Genomic DNA, 19,857 nt, shown 5'->3' on the forward strand with positions numbered 1-19,857 from the left:
CTCATCAACAAGCAAGCAGAACACACTACAACCAATTTCTTTCATAATAGAACTAATTATCTCTTCTGCAAAACAAGTAGCTATATCTTTTTGTACTTCTGGGGACGCCATAAGAGAATTGCCCGCAGCATCTTTTCCCAATGCCTTGCCATAAGCTAGATCATGCTCTGCTAGGACATCATGAAATTCTCTAAAATTCCCCTTATTTAACGATTCCTTTGACTCATCATGGCCTCGGAAAGCCAATCCTTGCTTCAATAGTAATCTAGTAGTGACAATTGAGGAATCTAGTCGTGTAAAATAAGCACGCTTCGTGGCTTCACTCTGTATATTGATAGCAACATCAATATGGTCATCTCTTCTTAGCAAAGCATCACAATTTTTAAACGCTTGATTATGGACACTACCAACATCACCAATATGCTCTTTCAGACTTGCCTTTCTGTTCCAGGCGTTCCAACCTGTCACAACAAATGCCCCATACCCAGCTTCTTTTTGACTGCCACGGTCCCTGAATAAGAAGCAGCAAAAACAATATGCTTTTTTTTGGATTCACTATACTCAAGCCAACTCCCAAACTCATCAAACCATTCAGGATTAAACCTTCGATTTTTACCCCCAATCATTCTATATTCAAATCCGCAGCTGCGAGGTTGGGAAGGTCCTCTAACCAGGTACTTTCTTCTCAGGAGATCTTTCAGATTAGGATGGTAATCTTTGATCATTTTTCTTTTCCCCGGATCATATTCAATCTCCTTTTTCCAATCAATATCTTCTGGACGAACAATCTGTTCTTGTGACGATGATTTTCGTTTCAGAAGATATCTATCCATGTTATTAGTTACCTACGTTTGATCATTGAGCAGCTTAATTAATGGAGCGTAATTGGGGAAGAACAGATCGAGTTCATGGCAAGAATAGATCAGGGAAGAACCTGATCCTGACGGCCCTGCTGACGGCGTGATGAATTTTGCGTGCAGTCCTCGCCGGCTCCGATCCTCTAATCGTCGATCGAGTTCAAGGAGCAGCAGCGGCGGGCGGCGGCGGCCGTGATTTTTTTTGTCGAGTTCTAACTTCTGCCTGGAACTGGAACAGGCCTGAACTGGAAGACGAGAAGACGACGGCATGACGAGACAGGGGCGAGTGCAACGGGCGGATTGAATCACGAGCAGGGCGCACGATCGACCGATTGATGGACTTTTTCTAATCGACTTCTTCCAGGCCTGCAAGTAGCGCCTGGCCTGCTGTCACGTACTCGCGTGGGCTTCAGGTTGACGACGTGGGCTTGGCCGGCTGGAGCCTGGTGCACAACGGTCACACATCTCTGCTTCACCAGCATAAATTATGTATAATTAGCACTAAAATTATTTTTTGACCCCAGTGCCTCTGCACCAGGGTGGCTCCACGTAGCTCCGCCCCTGGTTACAACTACGGTGGCAAGAAAGAGTGACATGTGCTGCCAAGAAGAAAAGAGGGTGTGACACCTAGACAATAGCGCGTATATTTGGCAACGTATGTGACGTGTATTTCGATCTATTGTATCCACGAAAAATTATACAGTGGTATTTGCCCATGGTTTGAAAGCGGCCTCATAATCTGTCCGTTGGTACACGATCCAAGGGCCAGGAAAGAAATTTCCAAATTCTCGAAGCACCTCATATGCTCCCCCTCTCGCCATTTCAAAAACTGAACTGCCCTCAACGAGCGCCTCGCCAGTGGCTAGCCGTGGCCTGCCCCGCTCCGCCCCATCCTCCGTTCCTCTCCAGGCAACTCTTCTCCGGCGACCTCTTCCTCCGTCGACTGGCGGCCAGCGCATCCCCCCGCCCCTCTTGCTGCCGATCGAGGGCTTCCTTATCCTCGTCGCTCTTCCTCTCGGGCATCGGCGGATCTGCGCGGCGGCGGCGGCGGCGGCGTCCATCTTCGTCAGCGGCTCACCCGGCCGGCGGTCTTCCCTAGACTGGTGAGCATCTTCTCTTGATTTCTCTGCAACCTCTCGCTGCCGATCCAGCGCCTACGCCAACTTCAGCCGTAGCCTCCGCCGGCGAGCCTACGCCCACCTCTCCCACGCCGCCGCCTGCCTTTGCCTTCCTCCGCGGAGAGGAGAGCGCGGCCAGACAACCCCCAGTAACCTGCCCCAACGTCCGGATCGAGCCCCATCCTCCCCCGACAGCGCCCCCCGTCCGGATCGACCAACCGGTCTTGGCGGCGGCGGGATTGTTCAGGGCGGCGACGGGAGGCAAGCTGCAGAGGAGGGAAGCGGGGAAGGGAAGAGGTTGGTTGGTGGGAAGGAATGCTCCGTGGCCAGGATTTGATTGTAAGAGGGGCAAAGAACCAACATTTGGGATTGGAGAGGGGCGAATTAAGCATAGATACTAGAAATTTCAAAATTTTCGCTCTCAAATACCGTTAAATCTCCGCTTAGAACATGATTGTTAGCTCCGTCCGCCCCACCTCCGACAAGTTCGTTGATGGATGGGGAATCCCGATCTTGCGCCCAGGGATAGGGAAGCCCGAAGCGATTTGGGGCGCGGCTGAAAATGGGGGTTGCAATGCTGGAGTCCGTTTCTTATTGTTCTCTGCTCATGTACCTTTAGGAGGACTTGTATACCCCTTCAAGGCTTCTGCTAGAGAGAATTAAACATTCAGTTTTCACTCGTGATGACAAGCGATAAAGGAAAGACCTCAAAGAAAGCTGGAGAGGCTTCAGGACTTCCATCTAGTTCTCACGAAGAGAAAGTCAGCAACGAGCCACAGCGGCAACGCTCGCTCAATGGGTAAATACTGAAGGCATTTACATCAACATATCAATTGAATTTTTTCTTATAGTTCTCTGCTCCTGTACCTTTAGGAGGACCACAGGCCCAACACGGCGGTCGACCAAAGGAAATTGGACCCCTGAAGAGGTATGCCATACGAGTCCAGCCTTGTGTTTTTAACGTTTTATTTGTTGGCAAATGGCTATTTACTGTCCAAAGGGTTGGATTGTGACTGAACATCTGAGAATAGTTAGGAATGATCAACTGTGAAATGTGCATTATATTTATGGGCATCCCTTTCCTTAGATACATAATAATGGCAAACACTCAAGTTTATGTGTTATTTTCTTATGCAACACCCTGACCCTTGTATGGAGGCCTTTTCTCATTGGGTGGTTTAGTGCATCATTCGCAGTTCAGTGTGAGAGGTTCTTGCATAGAAACCCATGGATGCCTAGCACAAAACTGCACAAGTTGGATAACCCATATCCATGAGAAATGACATGGGTGTTTGAGAAAATCAGTCCTGTAACATGGAGTTTCCTGCTTTATCCTATGATATACTTAATTGCAGTTTTGTTCTATGACATGCTTGTCAGGTATCATGTAATCAGCAGTCTTTTGGTCATGGCTTCTTGGGGGTATATCATATATGTTTCTTAGTGCCTCACTGACACAATGTCCCATTTTCTCAGCATCGCAATGCAAAATTAAAAATTAGATTGGCATATAAAAAAATCTTAGTTTATTTACTGAACTGTCTAACATTGTCCATGTGTGCTATTCAAATGTAGGATGATATATTGTCCAGAGCTGTTCAGACTTACAATGGGAAAAATTGGAAAAAGATAGGTACTTTCTATGGACTGATTCATACACGTGGAACATTATGTATCAATGTTGTTTACTCTTTATGATGGTGACTTTGTAGTGCCTACTATTTTTTACTTATGTTGAATATCCCTATCACTATTTCTATATTTTCAATTACATAAACATAACTAGGAATCTAAAATCCATGGCATATATCATCTTAAGAGGGGGAAATAGTAGGTAAGAACCCTGCATCATTGAAAACAGTAAAGCAAAAGAGTAGGCATCATGCTATGGCCCCAAAAATGTTAGACATACATGTCCACCAAAGCAAGTAAGTTCAGGGAGCCAGTTTCTTTTTCTCCTGTACCATGTTGCAAAGGTGGTCTTCATTTATTTATTTTAACATTTTGGCATTTATGTAACATCGCATTTTATACCATCACCAGCTAAATACATGTGCATTGCTACGGAATAAAAAAAAATGCATGACTTTTAAAAAAAAAATGTCATATGCAATCAAGTGATTGCCCAACAAGCTAGGAGGTAGTCTCAATAGGATGAACGGACGACCACCAACTTGAATCTTTATGTGTAAAGATAAAAGATAAAGAAAAGCTAGAGATTGGCTTCCTTTGATTTTGATTCTTCTATTCTTTTGCCCTTGCTTTATGATTAGAGACATTCACTTGTTTCATTTGCTTATACTTTCACTCATGCTTCTCTAGTCTCTACCGCGTTCATTTTCTTTTCTTTTTCTTTCCTGTTATTGGGAACACCTATCTGCGTCTCGTCACAAGTCTAAGCTTTGACAGAATACTTTCTACTTTCCCAGCGGAATGTTTTCCTGATAGAACCGACGTACAATGCCTGCACAGGTGGCAAAAGGTTCTAAATCCTGAGTTGATCAAAGGGCCATGGTCCAAAGAAGTAAGCTCACTATTTGCTCTTTTTCCATTTTCATGCTCATTTCTTAAACAACGTTGGATGGGAATCTTTTATGCCCACAGGCCCACATTAATTGGTTGTTTCACAATTTTAGGAAGACGAAGTCATTGTTGACATGGTAAGGAAATATGGTCCAAAGAAATGGTCAACTATTGCTCAAGCTTTGCCAGGACGCATAGGAAAGCAATGCCGGGAACGGTATGGCATAAAAAATTGTCCTTTCATTCTTGTGCCTAAGAACTTTTTTTGCAAATATAGTAACATATATGACTTAATGTTGAACAACTGGATGCGGAACAGTAAGCTCATGGAGAATCGCGTTGCCCAGTTGCTTTTGCACATCAATATTTTGATTTTTGAAGGCCAGGAAATATTATTTTTTAGATGAAAGGAGCCTTGCCCCTGGTTTCATTAAGGAAACCAATATTACAAAATCTTGTCAAGGAGTCTGTCGTCAGGCAGTACATGCTGCCGAAATGAAATTACAGAACATCTGATCGCAGCCAAACATATGCAAACGATCTAATCCAAACGCCCACCAACATCAGAAGTCAGAACAAGAAACTACACTAACAGATTAACCAACTCGCCTTCTTGTCAGTGGCTTCCACCCATGGCTGGCATTAAAGACTTCAACGGCAACTTTGGAAATTCTGATAGCAGCCAGCTTCAGTTTGCCTCTGTTAGCCTTCTTTTGAAGTCCATCCCAGTAGCCAAGCCAATGAGAAATAGAAAAGACAACATTAATAGGTCCTTAATCTGTAACTTCTGGAAATAAGAAGAATTTCTACTTGCCCAGATGCTCCAGCAAAGAGCAGCTGTACCACAGGCTACAAAGTCTCTATCTCTACCTTTAAACTGAAGCACAATATCATTACACAGTTCATCCATGGTCTGTGGTACCTTATTGAAGGCCAGGAAATATTGTACTCCCTCCGGCTAGAATTACTTGTCGAAATATTACATGTATCTAGACGCTTTTAAAACATAGATACATCCATATTTGGGAAATTTGAGACAAGTAATATGGGTAGGAGGGATTATTAACTCTTCCTAACATGAATACTTGATGCAACTGATACACAATTCTACATGTTCCCGGTTAAAGAACATAGTGATCTCAATATTCACTAATGCAAGGTTGATTTTTGCAAAACCACAAAGGGCTTGATCTTCCTCTTTCCATGATCCCTATGATTCCACTGTTACTCCACATGTGAATTTTAGATACAAATGTTTTACTGCATTAATTTCAGAAAGATCAACTGAATAAAATGTCAATATACCATAACCTAGTAATGCTGGCACCTTTTGGCGCTGCTAGCTGACACTACTAGAATTCAGGAGCACTGATGTTATAATTTCAGATTTACCGACCTTTAGGTAAAAGAAGAAATAGTGTTGTTGATCTGTTGACCTTTTTGAATTTTAGTTTAACACGCTTGACTATTGATCTCTTACAATTTTATTATGTAGTGACAGTATTATTTTTGGAAATCAACAGGATAGCTACTGCAAACAGACTGCAGCTTTCATATGCAATGACAAGATTTCTTTTGAGAATTATTTTCGGACTGCCTGTCTGTACATTGTGTAGATATGCATTGATACCTGACAGACTACATCTTACATTGTTAATGAAGTTTTGATATTTAACGGTGTAGGCTTTTGTTGAAGTAAAGTTCAATTATTTTAATTATGCATGTCCTTTGGCTTTAATTGATAGCGGTCACTAGTTTCACTAGTATTGATGCTTTAACGATGGACTGTCTTATCTTTAATTAGGTGGCACAATCATCTTAATCCTGGCATAAACAAGGAGGCATGGACACAAGAAGAAGAAATTATTCTCATACATGCTCATCGAATGTATGGAAATAAATGGGCTGAATTGACAAAGTTCTTACCAGGAAGGTAACTAAAAAGTGATATGAGCTGCTGGGAATATTTATGTATGCTGTCATGAAGAGTCCTGTCCTGTGAAATGGATTTCTTTTTATTCCAGGGTCTATTTCACCACCCATATTGAATTCCTGAACTGTTAAGTTCAACATCTTCCCCTTTTGTATTAGGTGTCATTTGGAAGCTATGGTGTTATATATAGGGAAAGGTAGTAACCTCAAGAGGGAACAAAATTGTTTTTCTTTTTGGGAACTAAATCGTTTTTCTTTTGGAGGATAAAATTAGGTATCAGTTCTATTAAAATGCAAGTCAGTTGCAACTGTGATAGTTCTCTTCTGTTTTATTAAACAAAATTTGGAACTTAATTTATGTTCTTTTTTAATCAAGCTGTAGAGATGAGTATTACAGTAAGAAAAGAGAATGCGCAATGGGTAAGCATCGCTGTGACTCGACAGATCTTTTGAGCTTTAAAATTCTTGCCTTCTCTCATTGTTGCATAACTAATGCTTATTGTTTAACTAGTACTGCCTGTTTTAGACTACAGAAATTATTGAACTTCAATTTGTCGGGAAGTTTTGGGAACTAAATTTCTGTTTCTTCTACCAGGACGGACAATTCAATTAAAAACCACTGGAACAGTTCTGTAAAGAAGAAAATTGATTCATATACGTCATCAGGTTTACTTGCTCAAGTCTCATGTCTCCCACTTATTGAATACCCTGTGCACTGTAACTCCTCGCCTGCTATGACGCGACAAAACAGTGGAGAGAGTGGCAGCAATGCTGTTCGGGAGTTAGATGATTCATCAGCGTGTATTCAATCGTCATTGGACATAGTTTCTAGCTCGCAGAATGCTAATGTGGCCTTGGTCTGTGATGTACAAGTAAATGAGGATCCCAGCAAGATAGAAGCACAAGATTCTCAATCTTCTATGTGTCAGGAAGCATGCTATCCTTCCATGGAGGGTGTTGCATCTGCTTCGTCTGATGTTCATTACCATGTTTCTTCTTCTAACTTTGATCCAGATACAAACTTGCAACAGGAGTTTGGTCAAAGTATGAATTTGCAGATGGATATAGATGAAACACCAAGTACTTCTTTGTTTGCAGACAACCAGACTATTTGTACTACAGTGAGTAATGAGAGATCTTTGGTACCATATGATATAGCTCCAGATATGCCTATCTCGATGTTACCGAGTGTCTCTGGACCTGAGCAAAATCTACATTTCATGTCCGAGGCTGACTTTGGCAGTCCTAATTGTTTGAAATCAGAACTTTGGCAAGATGTTTCCTTACAGAGTCTTCTTTCTGGACCTGATTTAGTTGATTCTGATTCCTTTTCAACAGTAAATCACCTGTCAGCTGCATATTCCTCTAAAGGGGACACCAATGTTTTGGCACCACCTAACCCCTTACATACATCCAGTATGATGGAGACTGCATATGTCCAGGGTCCACTGATGTCCGTACCACAATCTCTTGTTTGTTTTAATGGTTTGCCTGATGCACCTGATGATAGATCGGAGCCAAGAGATATGCCAGTTTCTCAGTCAGAGGCGGTCATACACAGACATGATTCTTTTGGTGATTTGGAGCATCCTGCTAACCCTAGCAGTAGTGATGGTAGACATGGTGCTTCTGCTATTATAGAAGGATTGCCGGAATACGGGGACCAACAGTTGCCTGATGCTGAAGAACCTGCCACCAGTATAACCAAAGAACCTTCACTGCCACAGAGTGAGGCCGAACCAGATGAAAAGCAAGTTAAGGGAGCCCTATTTTACGAACCACCTCGCTTCCCAAGCATGGATGTTCCATTTGTCAGCTGCGATCTTGTAACTTCTGGTGATCTCCAAGAGTATAGTCCCCTTGGTATTCGACAGTTGATGCGCTCAACCATGGATATAACCACTCCATTGAGACTGTGGGGCTCCCCTTCCCAGGATGAAAGTCCTGGTGTTCTGCTGAAGAGTGCCGCCAAAAGCTTCATACGCACACCATCAATATTAAAGAAACGTCCGAGAGATTTCTTATCTCCTACTCCAGACAAAAGAATTGAGAAGAAAAGTGGGACAGAAAAGGACTGTGGCCTGTTAGGCACATCCTCCATCACTGCTGAAACATGTTGCATGAATGCCTCTAAAGACGAAGCAATTGTTACCGAATCAGTATTTTGTACTGAAGCATCTGCATCTTTTAGACCTTTGGAGAAGAAACTTGAGTTCTCTGATGAAAAAGAGGAAAATTTGGGTGAAACAAGTGAGCAGAAGAAAGATGGACGAAATGCAGGGACCAACCATCCTATGGACGAGCAGGCGAGACTAGAACAATGTTCCACTACAAATATGGTCAATAATAATGATGATCCTCCAGAAAATTTAGTAAGTACTTTCAAGTCAGTTTTTCATCTATACCTAACCAGTCAGTAGTACCATACTTTCTATAGAACAGAAGCTAGCGGTTATATAGTTATTGTGGTGTGGCAATAGCAGTGAGCATAGTTACTCCAGTAAATTCTATGCATCTTCGATTTTTATTTTTTTAGAGTAGCAAATACTTTAATGATTTTGCCATGCATGGCATATGTGTGGGCTTGGACAGAGTGAGGAAAAAAGGCATATAATTTTTTTCCCTTGGTCAGTTGACCTTGTTCTTACTTAAATTGTTGTTCCTTGCAGCAGCCTGCAGGTTTTCTTGAGCACAAGGGAAATGACCTCCCTGATCATGGCTCAAATGCTATGGATCGGAAGATAAACACAAATCCTGAAGTTTCATCGGCCTGTAAAGAAAGAGCATGTGCTAAATCAAAGTCCACTGAACTCATTGCTGAGAAATCGTCACCATGCATTAATACAGATTATGGATATGTGAACATGTAAGATCTCAAACTATCCCAAATGATTTTTGCAGTTTCCAAATCAGTTTCTTTAAGTTAAGTCGTTAATAGCTCATATTATGTGAGAGTTAAGATATGCAGGTTTTATGGCAACTTATTGTTGTTGAGTGATGGTTTCATCCTCATCTAGTTAGTAGCAAGCATCGATGTGATTTTGGAACTAGTATCTGGCAAAGTTGTCATCATTCTATGTTATGCTTTGTTCACTAATGGACAAGTTCATTAGCCTGAAGATTTTCCTACATACTTATTCAACTATTAGATTTACGAATTTAGTAATAAATACTTATCTCTGAAACTAGCAGATTCGTTCAAGTGCTGCCATCCTTACCCTGAAACTGAACATCATTTGCCTGAGATCTTGATTTATCTAGAATTCTAGACTAAAATGACAATATGCCATTTATCTACTGACTCCCCTAGACCCCTACTGGAATCAGCATCTGCAATTCGATTTCAACTGTCAAATAACACATCGGTCTTACTATTTTGTTTATATTTGATAAATACTTAATGATAAATATTTACCTGTGACGAATACTTTTGTGTGAAACTAGCACATTCCTTCAAGTGCTGCCATCTTTACTCTGAAACTGAACATCATTTGCCCGAGGTTTTGATTTATCTATATACTAAAATGATAATTAGCCATTTATGTACTGACCCCCTTACTGGAATCAGCATATGCCATTTCATTTCAACTGTTGAAGAACACATCGATAGTAAATTGCCAGTCTGTTTGTTCTTTTTGTTCTTTTGTTACTCTTTTATTATTCTGAACCGCTGCTCTTTTCAGATTGGCTGATACCCCTGGTGTCAAAAGAGGGCTGGAATCTCCTTCAGCTTGGAAGTCCCCTTGGTTCACAAATATGCAATATAAGGTACACTTAGCATTGGAAATTTATTTTCTTCCCTTATGTGTTTCATCTGATCAACCTTCTACAACCAGCATATAATTTGATGCACCATGTTCTTAATCCTCAACCGAATCAAGAGGACTAGGATTCACTCTCTCATATTTGTTGTTTTCTACTCTTGACTTGGCACATGAGAAGTGCTTTTGTCATGTATTACTCATTATAAGCATACTGTTTCTTTCGCTTGGTTGATATCTTTACTCGTGCCCATATGTTCCTCCCAGGGGTCCTACTTCGTCAGCCCAGCCGACATAACTTATGATGCATTAGGATTGATGAAGAGGATAAATGTGCAGAGCGCTGCTGCTTTGGCAGATGCCCGTGAGGTCCTGTCGAGTGGCAACCAACGTGATAACAGCAAGGAAAACAAGGAAAACATTGATGTCGAGAAGGAAACAGGAACGTGCAAGTCACAAACTAAAATCATGGTGCGTTGTTCTTAACTGCTTCATTTTGTACCTGGATAGTGATTTTAAGTCTTGAGGAGATCATAATTTTATTTCTTTGCCACTTTTTATGGTTTCCCTTGGTCAACCGTGTTAGTTTCGACCAATTTTGAACGAACTAGATTGAGAATTGACTACAAACAATACTCTATATCATGCTTCGAAAGTGCAATATCATTTGCAATTCTAATTTCATTTAACACTGCAGACTGAGGCAAGAGTCCTCGACTTCAACGAGTGTGCCACACCTGTAAGAACGGCAAGCAACAGCGTCGGCAGCAGTCTGGCGAGATCTCTGAGTTCACCCATTCCTTCCTCCCACCCCGTGAAACATTTCCGATAGCTAGCCTTAAGAGGAATACACAATTGAGATTCATTACCAGCCAGCATGTACATGTCTTCTCGTAAATCCTAGCACCCAATTTTCCCCTTAATTCATTGCTCCAGTTATTACCTCGTAATCTGTGACCTGGCCGCCGTTCGGTACACCATTTCAGCCCAGAAAGGATCTCTGGACTGTTGAAAGTTGTATCATTTCATTTATACCTGTTATCTGTTCATATCGCACAATGCAGACTTTCACTGCCTTGGTGAGCCTGCTAAACCGGACAGATTTGAGCTGGCTTAGTTGCCTAGTTGTATATTTTTTATTTTTTATATCTAGACTTCCTTTTTCTGGATTCTGAATTCATCTGGGTGTCATGTTTGGGTACAATACTTCATATTTACATGTCAATTTAAGCATCATAACCCTGAACGGAGTATGCTTGGTAGAGCCGCAGAGGAGGCATTAGTAAGATCTGAATCTGCTCTCTGTCATCATACACCGGCAAAAATATGTTTGTTTCGCAAGCCCCACCACCTGGACCAATTTTTTTTGTTTGTTTGTGGATGGCATAGACCAGATTATGCATCGCTCGCTTTCAAAAAAGAAAAGGATAGACTATGTATGCGTAATTGTTTCCCTCTGTCCTGCCCCAAATCTACATAATTGGCACCATATTTAAATAACGCAAATATACTTACCGAACATTCACACTGCTAACAGATCGAGATGGTTAACCTTCTTTTTTTTGAGATGGTTAACCTTGAGAAGGTAGATCCGGCAAAAGGCCGATCCGCAAAATGTTTCCTGGTTTGGAGTGAGAAAATGTGCCGGACAGTCCCCGCATATTTCGTGTGAAGATTCATTTTTAAATTTGTGGTTTGCTTTTGCGGGATTTGTTCTTCCCAACGCTCAGAGGCACTGAACATACGTTTTTTCAATAATCCGCACAACTATTTTGCAAATCGCTTTTTGCGGGATCTGCTAGATATGCTTTACCAGGAAGGACACTAATGCCACTGAAGTCCTAAACCTTCTCCTAGAGCCTACTGCACACCCACACTTAAGGGCCTCTTTGATTCATAGAAAAAACATGGAATAGGGAAAATTCCCTTTAGACGCACTATTCACTCATTTGATTCAAAGGAATGAAGCATACGAAAACACATGAAATTTTCCTTTGATCCATTTCTACAATCCACTTATACCTTTTTTTTAGTTTCTTTGCACGAAAAACGAGAAAATGATGTTTTTATAATACAGTACAAACGCAGACGTTGACAACACGCACGTACACTCACCCTTATGAACGCACAAACGCACACCCTACTCCTACGAGAACCTCCGAAAGACTGAGCCGGCATATCTTGAGAGATTATCTCGTTGTTGACGGGTACGTCACCTACCACTGAAAGAATAGCGCCGGTTAAATCCTGGAATAATCCAGGGAAATGTGACACCTGAGACTTGAGCCTGGGTGTTGTGGTTCCAGCACATGGAACCAGACCACCTGAGTTAGACTGAGTTCACGAGACAATGATATTTAGTGGCATCTGAACATCTGAACATTAAACCTTTACTTTTGTTGGTGGTTTCACCTTAATTGACCGTTTTATTAGGATTCCTGTGTTTTCCTATTCCTACAAATCATGCACGAGAGTCATAAAGTTTTTGTGTATTTCAGTCATCTATTTTGAACATGTATCCTGTCTTTTTCCTGTTCCTACATTCTCACAAGAATAGTGGAGGAAATCCATAGGAATATGAACCTTTTTTCTTTCGTGCATTTAGTTCATAGGAATGGATCTATGCTTGATGTGGGATCTATTTCTTCATGTTTTTTTTCTCTGTGATGCTTGATGGATGAGAAAAGTCTCGGTGCTTGTTGTGAAGAGTTCCAGGCGTTCAGGATGGCCACGAGGTGTTGCGTGGCTAGTTAGTTGTTGTGTGGGGTTTTTTTTTCTAACTTCGACCCTTCGACCAAAGCTAGTTGTACTATTTCTCCTCTTAATTGGACAACAGAACTCCTGCCATATTCCTATAGAAAAATCTTGACATCTTACACCAACTGGACCCGAAACATGGAGATCTTGGTTACATGATAGTATAGTTCCCACATCTCTTTGATGGCTTGCCCGTAGTACCTTCTTCCTTTTTCACCTGACCTAGCCAAAAGCGTCTTCCTTTTACACCAGAAGCATCATCGCAGTGTTTTGTTGCGTATTTCTTTGGTCCTAGTTATAGATTTCATACGAGTCATGCCAGCTGAATGCATGTATCCTTTTTGTATGTATTTTTACAAACCTGCACCATGTATGTGTTCCTTGATGTATCTATAATCTCCACTAAAATGCTGATATTTATGGCAACTGATAGGAAGGATAGCAAAAAGAGGATATTAGCAGCGGGAAGAAAAATGTACACTTTTGGGGAATTTCATGAGTTGGGGATGGCCGTGGCCCCTTACCTTCCCGAAGTTACACAAGAAAGGTTCCCAGAGTGGATTTTCAGCAATTCATAGGGGAAATTGAGCCAAGTGGCGTCACCTCGATTGTCGAAACAAGTATTCAATGTTTGCAATCTATACATGCAACATGTCCACATCACCATCCATATCGTATGCATGCAAAGTTTCAACATCACAACCACATTATGCACATTATATGCATGATTTTCTATCTTCATGTTGTATATAAATATTTTATCAAATACCCAAATTTTCGTGATACGTATGTCGATCTTGCAAGAACCATGAATAATCAGATTCCTTAAGCTTCTCTTTTCCAATTTTCTTGAAGTTGTTAATGTCCATATACATCAAAATTACTACTCTTGTTTCGCTGCATATGTGTCATGGATGATAAAATCATTTGGTCGCATTTAATCATATTATTATTATCATTTGTTGCTAACGTCATGTTAAGATATGGAAATAGAATTTTCCACAGCAACACATAAGTAATCACCTAGTTAATACTCCTAGCTGGGGAGTAGTTAATACAAGTAATGTATGCCTAGCTAGGGCGTACGATATTCAAAAACAAAAACTTAAGTCATACTTCCTCCTATCGTAAATTCTTGTCTCAAATTTGTTGTCTCAAATTTGTCCAAATATGAATGTATCTATTCATAAAAAGTGTCTAGATACATGTAATATTTCAACAACAAGGCAGTAGTACCAGATTAGTACTGTAGCCAAATCTACAATGGCAGAAATAACTACTTCCTCCGGCTCATATTGTATCAATTGTATTTATGTTTAAAAAACGTCTAGACACGTGTAATGAAGCACTAACAAGCATGCAAAATGGAAAACAAAGGTATCACGACTAGTAAGCTGATGGAATGCTCAAATAGCAAACGGGATTTCAGAAAGCGGGTAATACAGTGAATGACCAGTTCTTCACTCGAGTCAAAAGGTGTACCGGATGGCACGAATAATGCTCTGCTAACATTAGTCGTTACATATGCCTCTCATTATAATAGGACAAAACAAAAATAGAAAACAGGATGCTGAGATGCTTCTCCCCTCCATGATCTCTACCATGCTCAGTCAAGCTGTACCTTTTCCAATTCAGCAATCGTTTCTTCAAACTGTAGGATTTTAAGGAACAAAATTAAACTACAGTTTAGCACAAATCCATAATTTATAAGAGGAAATAGTAGCGGTGTGAATTACCTTCAAAATCTGTCTCAAAAAGTAATCACCGTGGCGTTTGGTTGGTTTCGACTCCACAACATGAATAATGTCCTGCATGATTGCAAATAGATTATACAAGATTAGGCAATACCAGCCAGTTGTATTATTATTTGAAGAAGGAAAATGCATCACATGGAGACAAAATTGTGAAAAATTATGGTACATTACACCATTACCTCATTAATGTAGAAATCGAAGTCTGCACTGGATACAATTTTTCCATTACTGTCAACAGCATGCATCTTGTGCTTGTATGTCAAGAGGATAGACCTGTCCAAATATTTGCGCTAGTTTCTTATGCACACAAATACTAAAAAAAATCAGCAACACAAACAAACTTTAATCAAACAGACCTAAGTGTTGCCTCATCCATTTCCATGTATTGGGCAAGTTTGGAAATGGTTATTGCTGAATACAATTTTAGATAACTCCGGATCCCAGAAAGCAGCTGTTGTTGCTTCACCTCATAAAGGAACAACTTCAATTGAAGACGGTAGGCATCCTGTTAGATAACATTGAAAATAGTTAACAAAATCCTGCACATCTTCTTCCTGGTTATAGTTGAACAGCTTCAACTTCAATTGAAGACAATAGGTTACAGAGTGTGTAACAACGCGATCAGACTAAGAATCAAGATGCCAATTCCACTAGTTATTCTTAAAGGCATAATAACTCAAAGCCTATACAATAAGGCATCCAAATAAAATATATTCAAAAGAACAACTTTTCAATAAATCAACGAGTGCTACTACCCTACAACTAACCATTTGCAACAAAAAATAAAGGAACCTAAGAGATATGAAAAGTATTATATTTACCAGTCCGCTTAGAACCTATGAAACGCAGATTAAAACATTGGAACCTTTCACATAAACACACTAGAGATAATGGTTTTTGTGTCGCCGACGAGCGCACTAGCCGGTGCAGTGATGGCAGCTTGCTGCTGTGACTCGACTCACAGAGCAAGTCCCACGATTCGTGGGCTATTACTGCAACTTGCTCCGACTAGTCAGGTGATTAGGAACGCCGAGCCTTGTGACTGGAATCGTAGACAAGTTTTTTTTTGGGAGATTTCCTTTCTCTGGTAAGGAAACCATTGGTGTGCGGGGAAAGAGAAGGCGCCAGGAAGGAGAACAGAGAGCTGCTGGCCGCTGCATCAGAAGGGAGAACAGAGAGTACTTCACAACACTTCAAAGTTCAATCTTGACGGACGGTTTGGATACCTTCAAGAAGTGTGGACGGTCTGGATGGCTTAATGAAAGATAGGTTTTTAAATGGGCCTTCATGGGCCAGGCATTCAATACCCTTAATACTTGACCAATGACCTGGACTTCTTCCTGAGCTACAGCCGTCATCTACCACTGCCGAGCTCCAGCAACCATGACCTCTCTTTCAATCTCCAGCACCAAAACCACAATCTCCCCCTTGCCTCTCATTCTCTCTGCTAAATCCCCTGGTTACTAAGCTCGGCTAGGGTCGATTAGTCGAGTCGAGACCAATCGACTTGGCGACTCAAAAACCCTGCTAGAGATGTTTGACTGAATAGGAAGAAAGAGGCGTCACCCTATAATTGCATGACTAATAGGCTGACGCTGAGTTTGGTATTGAGGTGGATTAAGATAATCCAGCTATGTTAACCAGCTTTTGCCTATTTTGGGTTTGGCTAACCAACTTTTTCCTGCTTCCATGTCTATTTTTCCACAGCAAATTATAAAATAAGTTCAGCACATAACAGTTCAGCAACAAAAACTGAGCCTGAATATGGATTTCCAACTAAAAGGGTTGTATTGTTTTCACCAAAGTTTACTGTGGTGACTGAATCAGCAGCAACAGCCTTCCAAACTTCACTGTGATAATTGGTCCACAAAAAGTAACTAAATGTCTAATTTGACTATGGCAATGAAACAGAAAGGCCATAAGTGAAGTGCCTCAACCGAAAATAAATAGATCATCACTACGATATTAAAAAACAAACCTTACCTGGTTATAGTTGGTAAGCGGCTGGTCGAGAACTGGAGGTGAGGGGGTAATGAACTTAGGGCAGGCATAAGAAAACAGTTCATCATAAGCAGAATAGGCTTCATCATCAAACCTCTGCATCTTTGTCATTTTGTCATTGTACTTTTCTTTCAGCTGGGTGCTAACATTTTCATCTATGAGTTTGTTCTGCGGGCATAAAGAGAGACAAATTGCCAACAGTGCATACATCTGCTCATTTTTCTTCAGAATTTGGTCATACTGAGGAGATTTCTGATGGTACTGCTTATACTTCAGAATATAAAGCAGAATTTTGTTAAATTCCCGTGTGGCATCAACATACCTACAATTATAAAACAAATACAGTGTATTAGCTAAAATAACTTATTCCCAACTTTGGAAATTACAAGATAGCAGAACCAAAATGACATCCACATATTGGTTTACACAGAAAAGAATATTTAATCTTTGATAAGCTATATGGACGATTCAATTAACTTGACAAGTATACAGATGCCACCAAAACATTTCATGTTGGTTAGGTATGTATGGAGTAAGGAGCAGCACGAAGTAAAGACAACAGTCCATGAGGGTATGTTTGGTACATAAAAGGACAGTAGACTTTTGTACCTGCGCATCATAAGGTTTGCGAAACCAAAGTGATAGATGGTTGAGATGTGACTCCCAATCACAATGGTGTAGACCCCCTGCTGGTTAAGGTTGATCGGTGCCAAACACTTCAGGGCAGTGTGGTAATCCCCAAGAAGGCAGTGTATCCTGAGCAGTCCAATCATGCTGTAGTACCCCAGCACCTTGAGCACATTGCTCCCACCCTCGTAGTCATACCCGTCAGTGGCAGTGAACTGCTCCAGACCCTCCTTCTCCCTCTCCAGGATCTGCGCGATCATAGACTTCTCCACAAGCGCTTGCAGGTAATTGAGCACCCCGTAAACATTCCACGCCTGCACAAAATTCAGCAAGTGCGGCTAGATTGTCAGTCGTAATCAGGAATAAGGAAGAACGAGTCTAGCAGAGAGAAAAAAAGCTACGGAGTACATTACCTTGTCGAACTGCTTGAGCTGCTGGAGCTCGTCGTCCGTCTTGTTCTTGAGCTTGGCCCGGTACTGGCAGAAACTTTGGAACTGGTAGACGAACTCGTCGACCATGTCCCAGAGCCACTGGTTGGGCAGCTGCATGTTGACGACGCCGTGGAGGACGACGCTGAAGAGGTCGCAGTAGTTGTTCCACGACTCGGAGCGGTGGCTGGCGGTGAGCGGGGAGAGGCGCGCGTAGGCGTGGCGGTACCAGAGCTCGCGGTAGAGGAGGAGGAAGACGTGGTCGCCGTCGCAGTAGGGCGCCACGGCCTCCGCCGAGGGCCAGGGCGTGTCGCGGAAGAGGCGCTCCGAGAGGCGCTGGAAGCCGCCCTCGTACATCTGGTGGATCTCGTAGACGTTCTTGTCGCGGATGTGGCGGTAGAGGTGCACGACGAAGGTCTTCACCGAGTCCGGGACGTAGTTGGGGTCGTACGCGTCGGCCGCGCCGCCACCGTGCGACGGCGGCGCGGTGCCGTCTTCCCTGTCGTAGGCGGACGCCATGGTGTGCTCGGGGGAAGGGGAGGGTTTGGTTAGGGTTCGGGGTTGCGGCGGCGGTTCGGGGGTGTATCAGGACGCAGGCATTTTGTTGGTGCCGATTTGTTTTGTTGCGTGGGCTGGATTTTGAGATTGCGGCCCGTAAAGCCTGGTGCGGAAGATCATGGAATCCGCTTCCAAGTTCCAACTGAACACCTCTCAAAAAACAATTCTCAAAAAAAAAAAAACCTCTCAAAAAAAAAGTTCCAACTGAACAATTGTCAAAACAAAAACAAAAAAGGTTCCAACCGAACGAATCCTGCCTCCGCCGGCGAAAACAGAAGCTGTAGAAACGTTCGGCAAATCAACTATGGACTCCAGATTCTGAAGAAACGGAGTTTCGGCTGATCATAGCAAACAGACATGGATGTCCCTGCTTGATTGATATACAGATGCTACTCTCCAGTGCATCAGAAAATCAATTTTTGCACGGCATAAAATGTCCAACATCGAATTTCGCATAAACAAATTTCATCATAGTTCAAGACTTCTCATAGAAGGAAGTTATGCAGGAAAGAGGATTTTTGGCTCGCGAGATCCAGTGCACCCTATAGTTTAAACATCATAAAAATAATGTTTTGAAGTTTCAAAAAAATCTGATTTTTTTTTGTAGTATTAGTATAGATATATACTACATATCTGTACATTTTCGTGTAGAAATTCATTGATTTGTGGTGTGTGTAAAAATATCAAATCTGGGATGCATAATAGCGCTATTGAGGTATCCATTTCCTCCCTAGATTTGGTATTTTTACAAAGACCACAAATTCAGATTTTTTTTTAAACTTCAAAACATAATTTTCATGATGTTTCAACTATAGGGTGCACTAGACCCCCATTCTCTACCAAGCGACCTAAAAGAAGGATCCTTCTATAGCACCCATGTTGCCAATTGTTGCAAGACTGACTGGTCTTACTGAAAGAATGATTCTAAATTTAAAAGAAAGAAAACAAAGAGCATCAAAGTCTTAGAAATAAGGCTTCTTATGTGATCAACTAGAACCGGGTCTCATGGGTTCAGGTGTAACATCTATCTAAAACATGGTGACAAATAATATCAAGCACATATACGGGTGAGATCCATCCATACAAGCAAAACATCATATCATGTTTGTGTTTGATAAAATACGAAACAATAATCTGCATCATATGCCCATAAACCTATACACACATAATCCAGGAGAGTGCAACACGCTTGTTGGAGTCTTACGTTTCTCACACTCAAACACCATTTGAATCTGATAGGACTTTGGGTTGGAGTGTTAGCACCCACCCCTCTCCACCCACGGTTCTCTCCCGAAGCTTCTCGCTTGGCCTTTGCCGTTAAGCTCGCCTGCCCCCTTCCTCTCTCCTCCGCCGACGCCGCCGGCCGGAGTGAGAGAGGAAGGGGAGTATGTGCGTCTCTAGTACCTAGTAGAATCTTTCCCGTCGTCCTTTCGACGGTTCTTCTTGGAGAAATCCCGTCCATGGCTGTCTTGGAATCCCCTTCTCTGTCTCCAGCGGAAGAGGTGAACAAGAGCCAGCCTGGAGTGCTAGCTCCTCCTTTT

At 41.8% G+C, this 19,857-nt stretch overlaps 2 protein-coding genes across 3 annotated transcripts; one reads left to right on the forward strand and one right to left on the reverse strand.

The window, feature by feature from the left end:
- The first annotated feature begins 1,678 nt into the window (after positions 1-1,678).
- Positions 1,679-11,418, forward strand: LOC100835395 (transcription factor MYB3R-1). Of its 2 annotated transcripts, none has more exons than XM_010232351.3 (12): positions 1,679-1,960; positions 2,595-2,774; positions 2,849-2,903; positions 3,551-3,608; positions 4,405-4,499; positions 4,612-4,715; positions 6,303-6,431; positions 7,026-8,802; positions 9,100-9,296; positions 10,114-10,198; positions 10,459-10,662; positions 10,889-11,418. In XM_010232351.3, exons 2-12 carry the CDS (start codon positions 2,659-2,661, stop codon positions 11,021-11,023), a joined length of 2,955 nt encoding a protein of 984 aa, XP_010230653.1. In that variant the 5' UTR covers positions 1,679-1,960; positions 2,595-2,658; the 3' UTR covers positions 11,024-11,418. The 2 variants fall into 2 exon arrangements, with proteins under 2 accessions (XP_010230653.1, XP_014753766.1); XM_014898280.2 differs by having other exon boundaries at positions 9,103-9,296.
- Positions 11,419-14,335: 2,917 nt separating this feature from the next.
- On the reverse strand, positions 14,336-18,344 carry LOC100821595 (eukaryotic translation initiation factor 3 subunit L). Its single transcript, XM_003565904.4, has 7 exons — positions 17,744-18,344; positions 17,313-17,644; positions 16,686-17,025; positions 15,059-15,207; positions 14,882-14,975; positions 14,685-14,756; positions 14,336-14,599 (listed from the first exon to the last, which is right to left on the reverse strand). Exons 1-7 carry the CDS (start codon positions 18,275-18,277, stop codon positions 14,555-14,557), a joined length of 1,566 nt encoding a protein of 521 aa, XP_003565952.1. The 5' UTR covers positions 18,278-18,344; the 3' UTR covers positions 14,336-14,554.
- Positions 18,345-19,857: the final 1,513 nt, after the last annotated feature.

The sequence above is a fragment of the Brachypodium distachyon genome, chromosome 2 (assembly GCF_000005505.3).
Source record: "Brachypodium distachyon strain Bd21 chromosome 2, Brachypodium_distachyon_v3.0, whole genome shotgun sequence".
In the NCBI taxonomy this organism is placed as follows: domain Eukaryota; kingdom Viridiplantae; phylum Streptophyta; class Magnoliopsida; order Poales; family Poaceae; genus Brachypodium; species Brachypodium distachyon.

Excerpts from the sequence above, each read along its gene's own strand:
- LOC100835395 (XM_010232351.3), top strand. The coding sequence starts at position 2,659 with ATGACAAGCGATAAAGGAAAGACCTCAAAGAAAGCTGGAGAGGCTTCA. Across the intron at positions 2,904-3,550 it reads GAAATTGGACCCCTGAAGAG|GATGATATATTGTCCAGAGC; the intron begins GTATGCCATACG and ends ATTCAAATGTAG. Across the intron at positions 9,297-10,113 it reads GATTATGGATATGTGAACAT|ATTGGCTGATACCCCTGGTG; the intron begins GTAAGATCTCAA and ends TGCTCTTTTCAG.
- LOC100821595 (XM_003565904.4), bottom strand. The coding sequence starts at position 18,277 with ATGGCGTCCGCCTACGACAGGGAAGACGGCACCGCGCCGCCGTCGCAC. Across the intron at positions 14,976-15,058 it reads ATGGATGAGGCAACACTTAG|GTCTATCCTCTTGACATACA; the intron begins GTCTGTTTGATT and ends ATATTTGGACAG. Across the intron at positions 14,757-14,881 it reads TCGATTTCTACATTAATGAG|GACATTATTCATGTTGTGGA; the intron begins GTAATGGTGTAA and ends GCAATCATGCAG.